At 38.5% G+C, this 18,318-nt stretch overlaps 2 protein-coding genes across 2 annotated transcripts; one reads left to right on the top strand and one right to left on the bottom strand.

The window, feature by feature from the left end:
- Nucleotides 1–3,242: 3,242 nt before the first annotated feature.
- LOC125234764 lies at nucleotides 3,243–5,330 on the top strand. The gene is made up of 3 exons (XM_048141154.1): nucleotides 3,243–3,347; nucleotides 3,842–4,409; nucleotides 4,923–5,330. The coding sequence occupies exons 1-3, from the start codon at nucleotides 3,339–3,341 to the stop codon at nucleotides 5,207–5,209; spliced, it is 864 nt and encodes a 287-aa protein (XP_047997111.1). The 5' UTR covers nucleotides 3,243–3,338; the 3' UTR covers nucleotides 5,210–5,330.
- Nucleotides 5,331–11,360: 6,030 nt separating this feature from the next.
- LOC125234748 (filaggrin-2-like) lies at nucleotides 11,361–14,484 on the bottom strand. The gene is made up of 3 exons (XM_048141134.1): nucleotides 14,436–14,484; nucleotides 12,960–13,260; nucleotides 11,361–11,939 (listed from the first exon to the last, which is right to left on the bottom strand). Exons 1-3 carry the CDS (start codon nucleotides 14,442–14,444, stop codon nucleotides 11,473–11,475), a joined length of 777 nt encoding a protein of 258 aa, XP_047997091.1. The 5' UTR covers nucleotides 14,445–14,484; the 3' UTR covers nucleotides 11,361–11,472.
- Nucleotides 14,485–18,318: the final 3,834 nt, after the last annotated feature.

Raw genomic sequence — 18,318 nt, 5'->3', positions numbered from 1 at the left:
GATATTATTATCCATACTAATATTATAAATGGGAAAGTTTTGTGTGTCTGTTTGTCCGTCTTTCACGGCAAGACAGAGCGACGAATTGACGTGATTTTCTAAGTGGAGATAGTTAAAGGGATGGAGAGTAACACAGGCTACATTGTTGTCTCTTTCTAAAGCGAGCGAAGCCGCGGGCAAAAGCTAGTGTTAATATATTTGAGTTTTTGTCCGCGATGAATAGATGGTATTGGTCGCTTTCGTAAAAACTAGTGCCTACGCTAAATCTTGGGATTAGTTGTCAAAGCGTACCCCGGGCTCCCAGGAGTGGCAAATGCCGGGATGGCGCAAGGAGGATGATGATAAATGGTATTGGTAATTATCTTATTATCGAATTATGACATTGTTAAGCTTGCCTCGAAAACAGGATGGCCGAACTGTAGGGATATTTTTTATTATTGGCTTAAATTTTGATTGTTATTACTTTTATCCTTATTACAATGCCAAAGCCTATTTTAGTTACAAGCTAGTTATTAAGTTTTTTGTAATGTTACTGTTTGAGTTGCAGGCGTCCATAGGTTACGGTGACCGCTTTACATCAGGCGGGCCGTATGCTTGTTTACCACCGACGTAGTATAAAAAAAAATGTTAATATTATTCGTAGTTCCTATGATATGTAAATGGAATTGTCCTTTAATTGTAGAATTGACCTTCCCCTGCAAACAACTGCGGCCAAAAAAAAATCAGGAACACAACTAATAGTCGTATGCAGAAAAGCGTTTAAGCCCAATTCCGATTCGCACTTGACTGTTGTTTCTGCGAAATTCGCAATAAATTCAGGTTTATGATTACCACCATAAAAGCCTATAAGATAGTTAATCTTAATTCACAAAAACGTGTCCAAAAGCAACCCATCCTAAGTAGGTATCGTGCACTCAGTTTATTGACATTTGTTAAGCTTTATTGCAAAGGAATATAGCTTACACATGGTCATCTTCACAATATTTTAAGTATGTGTAGTTTTAGACTACATCATGACGTGCAACAATTCTCATTGCTTGCAAGCTCACAGTCACTTCCCGGTGAACTAAAGAAGTCTTGATAATAAATATAAGTACATCTCGCTCACACTTACGGTACAAAAACGGCATATTTTATTAGAGACAGCTGACTTAAACCCACACTGTGGGCTTCGTAGCTGGGAGGCTATTGCACAACACCCTGCATTTTTTGAAGCACTGAGATTTGCCACAGTTGTTCCTTGGGTGGTCCTAAGTAGACAAAGACCGGGAGGCATCGGGAGCCCCCCTTAATTTAGGAGGGAGGAGGGGGGGGAAGGCTGGCGCCGCTACGCTTCCTTTGAAACCATATTTCTCTAAAACTATACAAAATAGGGCATGCGATATATCATTTTCGGATAAATTAAGGACGAGGAATTCATTTTTGGAACAAAAAATGTACTTTAGAACAAAAATACAAAATAAAATGGGAAAAGTTTAAAACGAGATGCATCACAATGCATTTATGAACAAAGGTCAAATTCTGTTGGTTGCCTTGAGTCCTCATCTCGCGCGTGGTTCGCAGTTACAACACCACCTGTCGATAATTACAATATCATCAATTCATCATACAATGTTTAGACACAGGCAATTTTCTCAACTTTTTTACTGCAGTTTTTCTGTACTTGTAACACCTGTTGCCGATGGCAAGACCAATTAATAGTTTTTTTTAACATTATGGTTTTCGCAAATTTTTTTGGTCACGTGTTTGATGGAACTACTTTGGAAGCATAACAGTATTGTAGTTTTTTTAAGATTTTTTTTAGGATGACGATTTAATCCTTTTGTGTCGTATTTTTTTTATTTTGTTACACAAAATGAATTGTCTTGTGTATATTGAACTTTATATGTAGTGGCAAAATTAAGCAATTCAAAATAAATCGGTGAAGAGTAAGTAAAATTTTGCACTATGCTATCTAAGATTACATCCTTAACCCAAATAAAATACCTACAAATAAATTCACAGACCAAAAACTTTACACAAGAACTTCATAAGCAGAACACTACCGACTCAGTTAAAGCCTAATCAGAAATATATGACTACACGCCATCTTGCGGAATTTCATTAGAACTATTTTCTTTATACTATACTGAACTGTCACCGCATACATCATAATAACAGCGCCCTCCTGACAACAGTCATATATTTCTGGCCGGGGGGGCCGATTTTTGAGTCTCACTGTCACTAAAATACCGGTTTAAAACGGTGAATTGCCTATTATTTTCAGTGACAATTTTCTAAATTCGAACGCCGTGAGACTCAAAAATCGGACCCCAGGCTTTAATTGTAAGAAAGAAATGGGGATGATTACATGAAATTAATTACATGAAATATGTGGACAGAAATTGCAAAGTCCAAAGGCCGATTTTCGCATAGGGTCAAAAGTGTCAAAACCCATGAAGCGTCCAAGAGAAGTTGTGTGAAAATTAAAACAGAACTGGAAAACAAATCCTACTTATCATTTTTATTAAATACTAGCTTTCGCCCGCGGCTTCTCTCGCGTTAGAAAGAGACAACATGTAGCCTATGTCACTTACCAACCCTTCATTTATCTCCACTTAAAAATCACGTCAATTCGTCGCTCCGTTTTGCCGTGAAAGACGGCCAAACAAACAGACACACACATTTTCCCATTTATAATATTAAATAGTAAGTAATTAATAGTAATTATTAATAGTAATAGATTTATATTTTAAGCCATTGCCGTCTTATCGGGGTAGCATAGAGATCTCTAAATACTTGAACCCGTATTGTTTATGGGCATGCATCCAAGGGCATTTGTGGCCGCAACTATTTTGTCTCTCGCTTGCTCTCGTGTGCGCACTTTCATACTAGCCCATAGACTGATGGTGTGTGAGAAAAAATAGTTGCGGCGACTAAGTTAACCATGGGCGCATACCCTATATTCGAATTCAGCCACTGGACTCTGACCTTTTTTTCTACGGCGTTTTTCCAGTTTATAAAACAAAATAAATTTGCAAATAGACCATACATGTCATACTCGTACCTATGACGTCATATTATCGTGACCACGCCCTTCACCCGACCGTGATCTGCTTCGTAATATTTTAATCGTTCTTTTGTAGTAAACTCTAAGGTTAATTCGTGTTACGTGTGTCTAATTGTTTATTGGGCGGGTTATTTTAGTGACCATTTATAAGCAGTTTTAATAAAGTTGCTTTACTTCCGTTTGTGGTTATTTGTGAAAAAATCTGCATAGAATCATATTTAAGGGGTTTGCCTAGATCGAGGCATCACAGTTGTCGTGTCTTCCTTTGGTAGAACACTCCTATTCAAAAATGAAATTGGTACGGTTTTTATTTTTCAAGAGTAATATTTGAAGTTTTGCTGTCATTTAAGGATTTGCAATCGTGTCGCTTAACTTCAAACCTGGGTAAATTCATTCTGCTATAAGGTTGATTACCTTTCAGATCAATATTATATTTTTTTATATATTCAACCTTAAAGCAAAATGGATTTACCCAAGTTTGAAGTTAAGACACAATTCGACAGAATTTTTGTAAGATTTTTGTGGTTCTTCAAATTGTATTTACAGTTTATGATTTTTTTGATTTCTTAAAAAAATCATTACTATCTAAAATGATGGGGTGTCAAACAAACTCAAAATCTTACCGACTTCAATAAGACGAAGCTTTGGGCCTTGGTTTTATTAGAACTAGGACTCAATCCCACCTTTCCGTAACAGTCACCTTACCGACCCATAATTACCGTAAAATATATTTTATAAAACTAAGAATGCACCTATACTGTATGCCAACTTCAGTCTTTTGTCTGCTTCCAGTTCATCCTTGCCGCACTCATCGCCGTCAGCTCCGCGGCTCGCCTGGAGCATCTGGAACAGCAACGAGGACTTAAAGAACTTGCTTCTGCTCATTCTGGTCATCACCAGTTTGATCAGCAGAGCGTTGATGGCGATGAATCCAACAACTTCTCTTCTCAGGTATCTGACAGTGTTGATGCTGAAGACTCCGCTGCTCAAGGTCTGAAGGCTGGATTTGCTGGTGTTCGTGTCACCTCTCAGCGGTCTAATGGTATTGATGCAGAAAATTCAGCATTAACTCAAAGATTGAGAGCTGGCGCCGCTGGTGCCCGTAGTCTCGCTTCTCTGAGAGCAAATGAATTTGAGACTGAAGATTCTGATGAAGGATCAACCCTCCAAGGATTGAAGACTGGAGAAGCTGGAGCCCGAGGCTTTACCCAACAATCGAATGTTCTTAAAGCTGGAGATTCTGCTGGATTCGGATCTACTCGTCGAGGATTGAAGGCTGGCGCTGGTGGTGCCCCTGCTCGCTCCAACGAGTACCTTCCTCCTGGTCATGGTCCTTCTGGCAGCAATGCTCACGGACAAGGTGAGCTTTAAATAATCTTGTTGCTTATGTTCTTATTTTATATATATAATAGATCAAATTCAAATTCTCCACTCAGAATATTTGAAAGTAATCATGTCGTGTGCATACAAAACCTTACTACTAGAATTGTGTTCAAACAAAATGTTTCTAGTATTTTAGTGAAAAACCAATAAACTCATTGCTTTTAAAGTATTACATTTGTAGGTCAGCAGTTCTCGAAAAGTTTGTACAAAAATTAAGGAAAAAAAATGTTTTTTTTTTATTCCTTTTTTGTTAAGTACCAATATTTATTTCATGAATTGAGATTTTAGTAAGTTTTATTTGGTCATTAAGGTTCTCTAGTATCTAAATTTTCTTAATTATAACAATTATCCTGTATATATCTTACGAAAGTCGACTTATATCACAAAATGTTGGTAACAAAATAGGATCAATTAAAATTTGCTGACGTGGCTATGTACAAACTTTTTGAGAACTGCTGAGGTCAGAAATTAACCTACATTTTCTTTTTAGATGCTCTCGAAGCCTCCAGCAACCAGTTCGCTTCCCAGTCTCAATTCAGCCAGAACAAGTTCAGAACCCAAGGTTCCGGCATCTTCAGACCCCAGGGTTCCACTGATGGAAACGACTTCGGATCCCAAGGTTCCACGGCTCAAGGCTCCAGATTCGGATCTCGTAGCAGCAACAGCTATGGCGCCCAGAGAGGATCTCGTGGTCAGAACGAATACCTTCCTCCCAGGACCTCTCATGACAACATCCCACAGCAAGCCTTCGACCCGGAGACCGGTTACATCTACTAAATGTTTAATAGCTTGACTACCTTCACAGTTTCTAGAGTCTATTATATATATTTGTAAGTGCAGTATACTTATTAGTCATACATTGTAAAATGGTTTAAAGACAATAAAGTATTAAAAAGAACCCAAGATTTTTTTTCTTGAACAAGATTTATCATAAAATTATCAGATTTGGAAAAACAACCTGTAAAGTAGTAAATTATAATATACAGTAGGGTAAACATATATATAATAAACATTGCTGCGACTTTATGAAAAAAATTACAGCCAACCCACCAGACACCGATAAATATAATAAGACTCGTAGCAGTTTCACTAGAAAGATTTCAACGTTACTCGCTTCTTTCAGCACTAACCTTTTTAGTACGCTTTACTCAAAAGTGACTAACTGGCCACCGAGACAAGATTCGATGCCTGACGTGGCTAACAAATATTGACATAACTGCAGGAAACACAATAATAAAATACCTATGCTTATTTTTCAAACTATATTTTTCCCTTGATTCCTCTAGAAATTATGTTATCGATTTTAAGTTAATGTATCGACGCCTAAGCCAGACGGTGCAGAAAAGTTGCATAACATTTTGGAAATCATTTTCATAAGGACAGATCCGCAGCCGTATAGTATGAATTTTTTGAAACGAACGTTTCTAAACAAAGGTATTGTTCCTTTTGTGTTGAGCGGGAGCTTCTGTATTTGCACGCGCTAAGACAACAAGAAGCAACTGTATCCTGATAATTGTAAGGTTCAAATCTGTACAGCAGCAAATTTGAGATAGATTATTTTGGAAATGTGAAGCGATAGACCACACCGCTATAGGTGCGAAAATACAGCGTTTCTAATACTTTGATACTTGGTGGTGGTGCTGTAAGTAATGAAACACGTATATTATCACTGTTATTTTTTATTAATGATTTTGTTAACAATCAACAATTGTATATAGCAATATATAAATAGTAATTACATAAATATTAGGTACAAGTCTTGATAAATAAAATAACATAAATAACTAAACAAACCGTAAACCGTATTTATAACAAAACATAACAATGGCGGTCAGATTGAAAAACCTTATCAGTGTTTATTGTCACTTTGCGATGACACCTTAAGGTGCCAGGTGCTTATCAACCTTTTAATCTGGCAGTTTCGCTGTTTAAACGTGTTATTTTTATTATACAGACTGACATATTACCGATGATTATTATAACTATATGTACTATACTTACACCTTCAAGTATCAAAGTATTAGAAGCGCTGTATTTTCGCACCTATAGCGGTGTGGTCTATCGCTTCACATTTCCAAAATAATCTATCTCAAATTTGCTGCTGTACAGATTTGAACCTTACAATTATCAGGATACAGTTGCTTCTTGTTGTCTTAGCGCGTGCAAATACAGAAGCTCCCGCTCAACACAAAAGGAACAATACCTTTGTTTAGAAACGTTCGTTTCAAAAAATTCATACTATACCAAACGGGGTAAGTTCTTTCAAGTCTTACTTATTAAGTAATGTTTTTAGACATCATACCGAAACAACGGAAACCAAATAATAATTACTTTATTGTCCTTTTGTCTCGGTAAAGTGTGGAGACATCGAGTTGAAATAAAACTATACACTCATGTCTGTACAGTATCAAAGACATATTATGTAACTCCGTATAAACAGTTACAGTCTTAGAAAAAAACGTACCTCAGTACCATACAGAAAAAAGTATGGTGGCCTAGATGGCGTTACACCTTTGGGGGACGCTCGGCTAGATGGCGCTAATATTAATATTAGACATTTTAACACATATCAAGGCTCCCATGAGCTGTGACGAATGCCGGGATAACGCAAGGAGGATGATGATGAAGCTAATAATATGGGCCAAATTGTTAAAACTGAGGTTCACAAGTTCTAAACCTGTGTCAAGAGATGGCAGTCTATCTTTCTTCTTAGTCTATGCACTGTGATTACACATTTTACTTCGACAGTAACTCTCTATAATACTCGATCGTCTTTGGTATCATTTAACGCTAAAAATGTGACAGTTTTACGAAGGATAGCAAACGGTGCATCGGTGACGTTTAAATAACAAATATCTGGGCGACCGAGCTTCGCTCGGTTCTATTTTAATATATCACGTCTTTAGATAAAAAAAAACTCTTATAAATACAAAAACAAAAAAAAAGACAAAAAACAAAAACTTAATTTCTGGCCGGGATTCGAAATCCTGATACCTACGATCTATCTGCGTACATTAGACCGACCTTGTACAACTGAGCTAAGCGGAATCGATGCGCGCGCGGCGAAATTAACGACCATATTTTACGTTTGCTAACGCGAAAGAAAAACTCATGAATACTCGAAAATTCGCGTTTTCCGGGATCTAAAGCTACGCTAGATCGATTTTTCACCCCCGAAAACTCCCACATAACAAATTTCAGCGAAATCGTTAGAGCGGTTTCCGAGATCGTCGGTATAAATAAATAAATAAATAAATATACAAGAATTGCTCGTTTAAAAGTATAAGATTTCATCTGCAGTATTTCTGCGACATGGTTGTCGTTCGTGACGATAAAAACATTATAAGTATAACCAAAAGAATCATTCAATGAAACATTATAATGTGGCGTGGCTTGACTAATGTACCTGATATTCAACTAAGATTTTTTCTATGTGTACTTAGTTCTGATTTTAATTCTTGTTAAATTTATTTTGTCATATTTTTAGCTGTACCTTAAATATTGTATTTGCATGCAAGTCTAAGTATGTGTTTTTATGCAAATAAATGAATGAATATGAATAAGTACTGATTTGCCTAAAGGTTCCTATCTAACGACAGTTTCATCTGAATTCTTGTTTGTATCCAGTTGCTTCAAAGCACCTATTTTACTAGAATCATAAGGTCCCTTTTCCAATTGAAAGACACTCATGTTATGTATAGGCGGTACCAGCTACAAATCATAAATTATCTCCTAATTTATTTGGTAATAAAATAGGTGTAGATCTTTAGCTGAGTTTTTTATTGTTATCTAAGTCACGAATTCATTATTAATGCGTTTTAGGTTACTTAATTTTAAAACAACTAGGGTGCATTGGGGTAGTTTCGAAAGCCGTCTAATTTCGAGTCACAAAAAATCACTATTATTTCCATCATATCAAAATTCCCCTTTCGAAATTACCCGATCATTTTTGTGATTCGAAATTATCCCAATGCACCCTACCTACTTTTAAGAGGAACAAAGAGCTACTATGTCAAAATTTGTAGAACTTAAATTTTAAAGGTTTTATTTGTGTAAAAAATTGTGTACCCCTAATGCACCATTTTGCACCAGTGAGTCAGCCAGGATGACACTGGTTTGCAGAAAATTAACGAAACCATTTGGAGTCACTGTCACTCTTCCATATTTTATCATCATATCATCATCATCGTGGGTGTCGTAGAAGGCGACTGTGGGATATGGGTTAAATTGTGGCGTAGGCGAGAGGCTGGCAACCTGTCACTGCAATGTCACAGTTTCGTTTTCTTTCAACCCCTTATTTGCCAAGAGTGGTACTGAAGCTTCGGTAGTTTCATGTGTTCTGCCTACCCCTTTATGGGATACAGGCGTGATTGTATGTATGTTGTATGTATGTATCATCATCATCATTATCGTATCAGCCCTTTTATCACCCACTGCTGAGCATAACAGGCATCGCTTCTAGTACCCCACTTCTCCCGGTCCTAAGCTGGTCTCATCCAGTTGTGACCCGCAATTTTTCGGATATCGTCGACCCAACGAGCCAAGGCACTTCTTACATTTGTTAGCGGCCACCATTCCGTTAACATTTCAGCTGACCTGCCATCACTCTGTTTCGCAACATGTCCTGCCCAACTCCATGTTTCATACTTGCTGCTTAACTGCTAACCTTTCTCCGCAAACGTTTTTAGCCCCCGACGCAAAAACGACGGGGTGTTATAAGTTTGACGTGTCTGCCTGTCTGTCTGTCTATCTGTGTGTGTGTGTCTGTCTGTCTGTGGCATCGTAGCTCCCGAACGGATGAACCGATTTCGATTTAGTTTTTTTTTGTCTGAAAGCTGAGTTAGTCGGAAGTGTTCTTAGTTATGTTTCATGAAAATCGGTCCACTATGTAGCGGTCGGGAGTTTTTTCAAAATTTTAATTTTGTGGTTAGCTTATGACATAGGTCTTTCTCATATTTCTCCATGTTTCTCTGTCTAGAGCTTTATCATAAAAGTATGTATTTAGATACGAAAGACGTCAATATAAGAAAATAGGTATATTTTGTTAAGATGAAAGCTTTTTCTCCATGCTATGAAATGTTGTCATTACGTTCATAACAAAAGTAATCAAGTAAGTAAGTATCACATTTCAGGCGGAGTAACTTAACTACTATAATTTTATACAACATTTAACATTTGACGACCGATCTGGCCTAGCGTGTCACTGACCCTGCCTGCTAAGCCGCGGTCCCGGGTTCGAATCCCGGTAAGGGCATTTATTTGTGTGATGAGCACAGATATTTGTTCCCGAGTCATGCATGTTTTCTATGTATATAAGTATTTGTATATTATGTATATCGTTGTCTGAGTAACAACACAAGCCTTCTTGGGCTTACCGTGGGACTCAGTCAATCTGTGTAATAATGTCCTATAATATTTATTTATAGTTTATTTATTTATTTATTGATTTAAGGCTTATTTTTAAATGGGCTTACTCTAGGCCACAGACTAACCAAAGGCAAAGACGTGGCCTACGATGGCGTGAGCTCGCCCAGAAGATGCCTGTTCACTCTTGATTTAAAGGTTGCCAGGTTATGCCGGTATTTTTAAATTATCATTCCTATATACCTCTACGTCTGCATTACGAAATAACTTTTCTGTGATTAAAGAAGCTGTATCACCTAAACCGTTAGAAAGATTGGAAAAGACTAAAATGCGATCTTAAACTTCATTAAATGTTGTCGGATTGCGAATATAATGTAGTAGTAAGGAACCACATTTATTTAGTTAAAACAAGAATACATGTACAAAAATTACACTTCCAACCTTAAAATAAAACAGTACTTACACTACTCCCATGCGAAAATTCATCCGCAACGCAGGCTTCGTCATGTGGCCACAAATCCAAAACAACAACATGCTTCGTCAAACAAACCAATGATGATATCCGCAACAGGCTTCGTCACACATAAAATAATAACTTTAAGCTAAATGAAACCGTCCCGAATCGTACCCGGTTCAAATGTCCCCATCACACCGGCAGCGTTACCACGCTGAATAGCCAATGAGATCTGTTGGACCAGGTACGATCCGGACCGAGGGTCACATCCCTTGTCCCTTAGCCGCCGGCCCAAATCCCTTATGAACTCCTTCGCCTCCAGAGCCCAAGGTCCCGCAGTTTCGACTGCGACTGGCACAAAATCGTACATTGGTTCCAGGGCAGAGTATTTGGCATGCTTCATTTTGGCCGCATACTCCGCGGCTGACCCTGCAGACCTAACCGTAAGGTTCAAGTGGGACGGCGCAAACGTGCTGACGCACGTCGCGTCCCATAAGAGACACCGACCCTTCTGCCATGGAACCAATGTCAGACCGTCAGGCCTCTTTCCATCCGTGCGGCACAACCCTGGAGGTTCCAAAACGCAAGGAACGTTGGCCGACACTAAAGCCCGGCGGATTGCATCATTGATAGCATGATGCCTCGAGAAACGTCCCGCGCACTTCAAGCAGCTGAGACCATGGTGACCGTCTTCCTCAACCATGACCCCGCAAACGCACCGATGCGCCTCGCACACCTTACACCCCAATCGCAAGGCCACCGCGATCCTTAAGGAGTCATTGTCCAAAAGCGTGCCCAGTGACGGGGAAGGTAATGCGTGCAGCCACGCCCCTGACTCAACCCTAGAAGCGGCTTTAAGGCGGGCCAAGTTGGATCCCACCGCTCCCTCTAGGATGTTTGCAACAGTCAGTAGTAAGGTGCAGTGGGACAATTTCAAAGTCATCTAATTGCGAAAGTCACAGTATAAGAATCACCATTATTTCCATCATATCAAGATTCCCCTTTAGCAATTACCCGAGCATTTCTTTGCTTCGAAATTACCCCACTGCACCTTACGTGTTAGTTAAACAGTATTGACATGTTCATTATGTTAGAATCAAATCACCGAAATACTTTACAATACTTTATTTTCTTCGAATATCTTTACAATGAGCATTATTAGAACACAATGTTTGACTATGGAATTAATTACAAGACTTAGACATTGACTAACGCCAATGACTTAGTAGATGTAGCCAGTCGCCGGGTCGAAGGGTTGCTGAGGGATGTTATCATGGGAGGTCTTAGGCGCAAGGTATTGGCGGAGGTTCTGTTGGCTAGCGCCTTGGGCTCCAAAGGATCCTTGAGATCCGAAGCCGCTGGAGCCTTGGGATCCAAAGCCTTGGGAGCCGAAGCTGGAGCCCTGAGCGCCGAAGCCATTGGAGCTCTGAGATCCATGGGCGCCAAAACCGTTGGAGCTCTGAGATCCGTGAGCGCCGAAGCCCTTGGAACCCTGAGACCCATGGGCGCCGAAACCGTTTGAGCTCTGAGATCCATGGGCGCCAAATCCGTTGGAGCTTTGAGATCCATGGGCGCTGAAGCCGTTAGAGCCTTGAGATCCGAAGCTGCTGGATGCCTGAGCGCCGAACTTGTTGTTCTGGCCGAACTGAGACTGGGAATCGAACTGGTGGCTGGAGGCTCCGAAGGAATCTGGAAGGAAAGTTTAGAATTATGAGCCTAAATAAATAAAAAGTCAGGACTCTGGAGAACAAATGTCTATTGAGACACATTATTATTGACTAGCTAGAAAACTAAAGTGTGACAAGGAAAAAGTCTTGAAATTTTACAACTAGGGAACAGATCAAATTATTTTATTTATATATATATATATATATATATATATATATTTCTTGTTTTTCAAGTAGTCACACTACTTGAAAACTATATATAAATTATACTACTATATTATATAAATTATAAACTGAAATAGATATCATACACGAAAGAAAAAACGACAAGGCCCACTGGCGGCCGAGCCGGGAATCGAACCCGGACCCGGAACTGAAGACCCGGGTTCGATTCCCAGCTCGGCCACCAGTGGACCTTGTCGTTTTTTCTTTCTTGTATGATATCTGTTTCAGTTTATTATTTATTTTACATTTATTTTCAATAGCCCGTTTATGTGTCCCACTAAGTGATTTCCACAGTTCCCGAGTATGCACAATGAAAATTAGAAAATTTGATTTTAGCTAATGTGAATGGGGTTGGCACCAACTGTCAAACGGCCTCTGTATCTAGTTTCTATGAGAACTGGCTTAAAGAACCTAGTATTTGATACGGTTCTGTTTACTAAGTTGGTACCATCAGAAGAAAAGTTCGGCCCATTTCACTGTGACAAATTACTGGGTACGTAGCCGAATGGCACAAACGCTCACGAAACGAAACGCTCGTAGATATCTATCTCTATCGCTCTTGCGTATTAGCGCGACGGAGCCAGACTACCTTTCGCGGCGTTTCGTTTTCGTTTCGCGTCGCAGAAATGCATTTTGAAATAAATCAAAATGCAACTTTTTTTAAAGGATATATAAAATGGAATGTAAACATTTTGAAATAAATCAAAATGCAACTTTTTTTAAAGGATATATAAAATGGAATGTAAACATTCTGAAATAAATGTTTGTTTGATAGATTGATTGTTAAAAACTTACTAAATTTTGTGTTAAATCTCACCTTGGCCTTGAGCACCGTGGCTGCCAGACGGACCGTGATCAGGAGGAAGGTACTGGTTAGAGCGGGCAGCATCGAACGAGGAAAAGCCACGGACGCCAGTCGCGCCAGCCCTCACTCCCTGAGGAGCTGATCCGAAGCCAGCAGAGTCACCAGCATCAAGACTGTTGGAGCCTCCAAAACCCTGTTGACCAAAGCTCTGTCCAGACTGGAAAGGAGGAAGGTACTCCTTCAGTCCCCGCTGCTGTTCAAGATGCTCCAAGCGGGCAGCGGAGCTGACGGCGATGAGGGCGGCAAGGATGAACTGGAAACAGAGAACACTCATACATTCTTACATATGTTAGGCTCACTTTTAGGGGCATCCACGAGAATGTCACTTACGATATGCAATTGGGGATATCTTACACAAATCAACTTAGCCCCAAACTACGCAAAGCTTGTACTATGGATGCTAAGCGACGACATAAATACATACTTAAACAGAAAACATCCATGACTCAGAAACAAATATCTGTGCTCATCACACAAATAAATGCCCTTGCCAGGATTCGAACCCAGGACTGCGGCTTAGCAGACACGGTCACTACCTACTAATTCTTCTTATAAGATACTAAGAAAGCAAAATTGTCTCTGACAACCTTTCATGACTTGATCAACATATTGGCAGTATTTTAAATATTTTCCATATAACGCAAAAGCATGTCGTAAGCGACACTCTCGTGGCATGCCACTTTACCAGGTGTGGTGGTCACCTGCTGACTGTTAGCGACGGGTGGGATTGACTCCTGGATCTAAAAAAGAAACCAAGGTCTTTTGGTAAGTTTTACCCTGCCCTGTCTTAACCTACTGAATGCCAGCGTTTTTATGGTGGTTTAGTGATTGATATCAATTTATTGTGTTTAAGGGCCACTTGCGCCAACAAAAATGGACCCACCATTTTATATGGAATTTGACAGATGACAGGCCACTAACCCATAGTTAAGTGGTTGGTGCAAGTGTTCTTTTTGAATATTATCGGTAATTGTCTATACTTAATTATGTTTTTTTTGCACATTTTTACTTAGAATCTGTTGATAAAGACGCCAGTTGTATTAAAAGAAACGAGTACTTAGTATTTTTTGTTTAAACAGTAATGTTCAAAGTGGAAACTTACACGAGAATTTTCTCATGAGTCTTTTTTTTTCAATTTAGAGAATTTTCAAAAACTTTATTTTAACGCTGGTTTTCAGAAGGTTTTTAAAAAGTATACTATTTATTCGATTTTGATATTTGTCCTGACACTTTACATAAGTATTTAGTATAAAATAGAAACAATGTGACCAATTCTATTTTAATCTTTTCAAACTATAATCTAGCCAGAAAGAATAAGTAAATGGAGCAACAAAACATTAATCAACTCCAAAAATTAAAACTCAGACAATATCATATACCAAAACTAAAACACAAAACTAAACTCGAAATAATAAAAATCAAATTTACCAGCTTCATTTTTGAATAGGAGTGAACGACCAAAGGAAGGCACGGCTTGAACTGTGATGCTCAGACCTCACTGACCCATTATATACCGCATCTGATCCTAATCCTTCTCGTGACGTCACTTTATAGAAGATAAACGACCATATTCGAGCATGCGCCGAGTAATTAGTTGCTATGGTTTTTTTTAATACGTGATGGAACGGCCTTGTCAATCTCAGATAAGGAGCAACGAACATTTTCAAGGATGATGATAATTAATTGTAAATCGATTTCGTGGAAAGCTCGGTCTAGTATTGTCTAGGTTCTAGGTTGAATCTGAATGTATTGTTTTATTGTCTTTATTGAATACATCGTAATGGTTCTAACTGCGAAACGAGTATGTAGGTCAAACTAAACTTACTTTGTAGGTCAATCAAACTAGTGGTAAAGAAATTGTTTTGAAGTAGGTTTTGTTCATTTCCAGCAATCAGGATACTGTCTGCCAGCCTAGCCAAAAGAGCGATCCAGAGGAGCTAGATTTTATGTAATACATTCATTTTTTTTTATATACTACGTCGGTGGCAAACAAGCATACGGCCCGCCTGATGTAAAGCGGTCACCGTAACCTATGGACGCCTGCAACTCAAACAGTGTCACATGCGCGTTGCCACCCCCTTAGAATAAAAACTATCGAAATCGGTTAACATTATAAATAATTATCCCTGAAAAACCAACATACTACTTATACAGGTCAAATATCAAATATTTATTTCGCTTTGAAATGTGGTACAGGAGATGTTCACATATATTGTAGTCACACACATTCCACCAGAAACTGGCATGCAAAATTATTATACAACTTAAATAAGAAAAAGCATGCAATGGTCGCGCAAATTAGTTAGCGAATTCACCGAGAAATGGCGCTATACACACACAATAATTAGTATCTATACTTCTAGTCGAGTCTTTAGAGTTATATGAAAAACATGAAATTAGGTACTTTAGCTTTTGAATGTTTTTACGGATACGGAACCCTAGGTGGGCGATTTTTTAATTTCAATCGCCTCTCTCACGAGCCCGTGTGTGTCTTAAAAAATGTACAAAACGCGAGAACTTAAAGTGTTTTAGGGCTTACTCTTGGCCACAGACTAGCCAAAGGCAAAGACGGGGCCTACGATAGCCTGTTCACTCTTGATTTGAAGGTTGCCGGGTCTGAAAACTCTTCCAATTTCAGTGCAATTAAAGGGTTGAAAGAAAACAAAATTGTGATATTGCAGTAACAGGGTAGCCAGGCCATCATCCACACCTCAATCGAACCCATATACCACAGTTGACTTCTACGACATCCACAGGTAGAAAGGGGGTGGTGCAATTATCCGACACAATATACCTAATATCAAATTGACGTGACACGCAGGCGGGAGCTGCTGCGGGTGCCCCCATGCCGGCTAACTAAGTCAAGGAAGTCCTCACAGTGCTCGGGACAAGGTTATACAATGCATTGAGTGATGATGTAAAACAGTTGCCTACTGATAATATGTTTGTCAACAAACTCAAAAATATCTTAATACAACTAGCTTGTTACAAGATTGATGATTTTTTCTCTGACTACAAGTCATTGGACCAATCACACTGAAGAAAACTTGTAATTAATTACTATAAAGGTCTAAACAAAACATAGGTAAATATGTACAATTAAATTATTTATGTGATATTAATAATAATAGGTAAACTAAACAATAGACATGTATGTATATAACCACAACCTGTAAATATATCATTTATGAATAAAGCATTCATTCATTCATTCAATTTAATCCGACATAATAATATTCCTACGGAGTGGCAACAATAACTAAAAAAAATTAAGTTAAATCAATATCATCATTCCCTTGCCATTTTCCCATTACTTGGGGTCGGCGCAGCAGATCACCTTTCACTCTCATATTAATATTGTTCACACATTCCATCCATCTTGTCTTAGGCCTTCCACTACCATTGTATCCATCCACCTTCATATTTACCACTCGTTTTATTTTATAACATTGTTTTCATCCCTCCGCATTACATGCCCATACCATGCTAATCTACTTCCTCTCACCTTCTCTGTCACTGGCGCTACTCTCAGGCTTCCTCTTAATATACTCATTCCGAATCCTATCAAGTCTTGTCACACCAAAAAGTTAAAACAATATCTGGAAATGTAAGTCAAGTGACTTTGCAATTTTAATGAATGTGAGAATGTTATATGTACCTATATGTACTTGTAAAGCGGTAAGTATCTATGTAGTTATGATATAACAAACAAACCTAAACCACGATATAGGTACTAGTCATAACTAGTTTTCCTGATGACCCTTACAAAAAGTGCAATTAAAATAGTTTTTACAATACTTAAACTCATAGATACAATAAAAAAAATAGATCGAGACTGTTAGAATTACAAACAAAATGTATGTAAAAACCAAAGCTACTTGTAACTATGGACTCAAAAAAGGGGTCGTGACCTAGTAGAATATTAGAAATAGGTACATATATTATTGAAATGACTTAATGTCCTACATTGCTATTAGAAAAAATGGCATACTTATTATTGAATTAAACACAATGATATAACACTTTAAGTTCTCGCGCTTTGTACACATATTTAAAGTCACACACAGGTCGAACGCGATTAATTAACATTATTTTTACCTTTTTTCCCAACGTTTCGGCCAGGTTGCACTGGCCGTGGTCGCGGAAGACTGACGTCCCAGCAAAGTGTGTGTTAATATCGGGTAGTTTTGTGTTATTTACATCTCCGGTGACACTTTGCTGGGACGTCAGTCTTCCGCGACCACGGCCAGCGCAACCTGGCCGAAACGTTGGGAAAAAAGGTAAAAATAATGTTAATTAATCGCGTTTCGTAATTAATTCGACCAGTAATAAGTGCAACGTTTTAGGATTTTTCTATTACGGTCAAAATATGTTTGCCCATTATCCCAAGGACCCCTCCCATATGACACGTCAAACTTATAACACCCAGTCGTTTTTGCGTCGCCTTAAACATGGATTTGACGTTCTCACTGACGATATCAACTTAGTGCGTTTTCACATTGTCCTATCCGATATCGGATGTAGGACCATCTTATACATTGAAGCCGCCTTTTTTGCTTTTGAAATCCTTCCGACATCCGATATCGAATCGGATAGTGTGAAAACGTACATACGCTATAGTAGTAGTAGTAGTAGTAATACACTTTATTGTACAAAAATAAGAACACACATAGTAAAGAAAAAAGAACACACACATCATTTGTACAAAAGCGAACTTATCCCATTAAGGGATTTCTTCCAGTTAACCTTAGAGCAGTTAAAGGAGAATTGGAGACGGTAGACGTTTCTAAGCTAAACCCACAAACTACTAAGAAGATACTACGGCTAAACCTATAGGTACCTAACCTACAAACTATAGCAATATAGACGTTAAATCATATAAATAAATACGGTATACATAATTATAATACAGTTTTATGACTACCCTACATACATACACAACCTACCTAACCGTTAACATATTTTAGATTAAGATTATTTTTTTCTTTTTGGTGGCCGCTATACATACGCCTAGCAACCATATACCTATCAAGAAGTATAAATAATACTTACCGACTTACCAATGTATACGAATTTTTAACCGGAAACATTTGACCGGTCCGAACATGGTTTCATCTTATGTCGTTAGAAAGGAAGGAGTGTGTCGTAAAAATAAAATTTGTAGGAGTTAGGACATAGCGGATGATATCCCGCTTTGTGTGGTAGGGCACCAGCATAGCGGACATCATCTCGCTTGAATCTAGAGCAGAGCCCAACTGGAGAAGTACCTCCGCCTTACAGAAGACCACAGCCAAATAGCACTAGACCCTAC

The sequence above is a fragment of the Leguminivora glycinivorella genome, chromosome 16, assembly GCF_023078275.1.
Source record: "Leguminivora glycinivorella isolate SPB_JAAS2020 chromosome 16, LegGlyc_1.1, whole genome shotgun sequence".
In the NCBI taxonomy this organism is placed as follows: Eukaryota; Metazoa; Arthropoda; class Insecta; order Lepidoptera; family Tortricidae; genus Leguminivora; species Leguminivora glycinivorella.
This window is presented reverse-complemented; position numbering and strand designations above follow the sequence as displayed.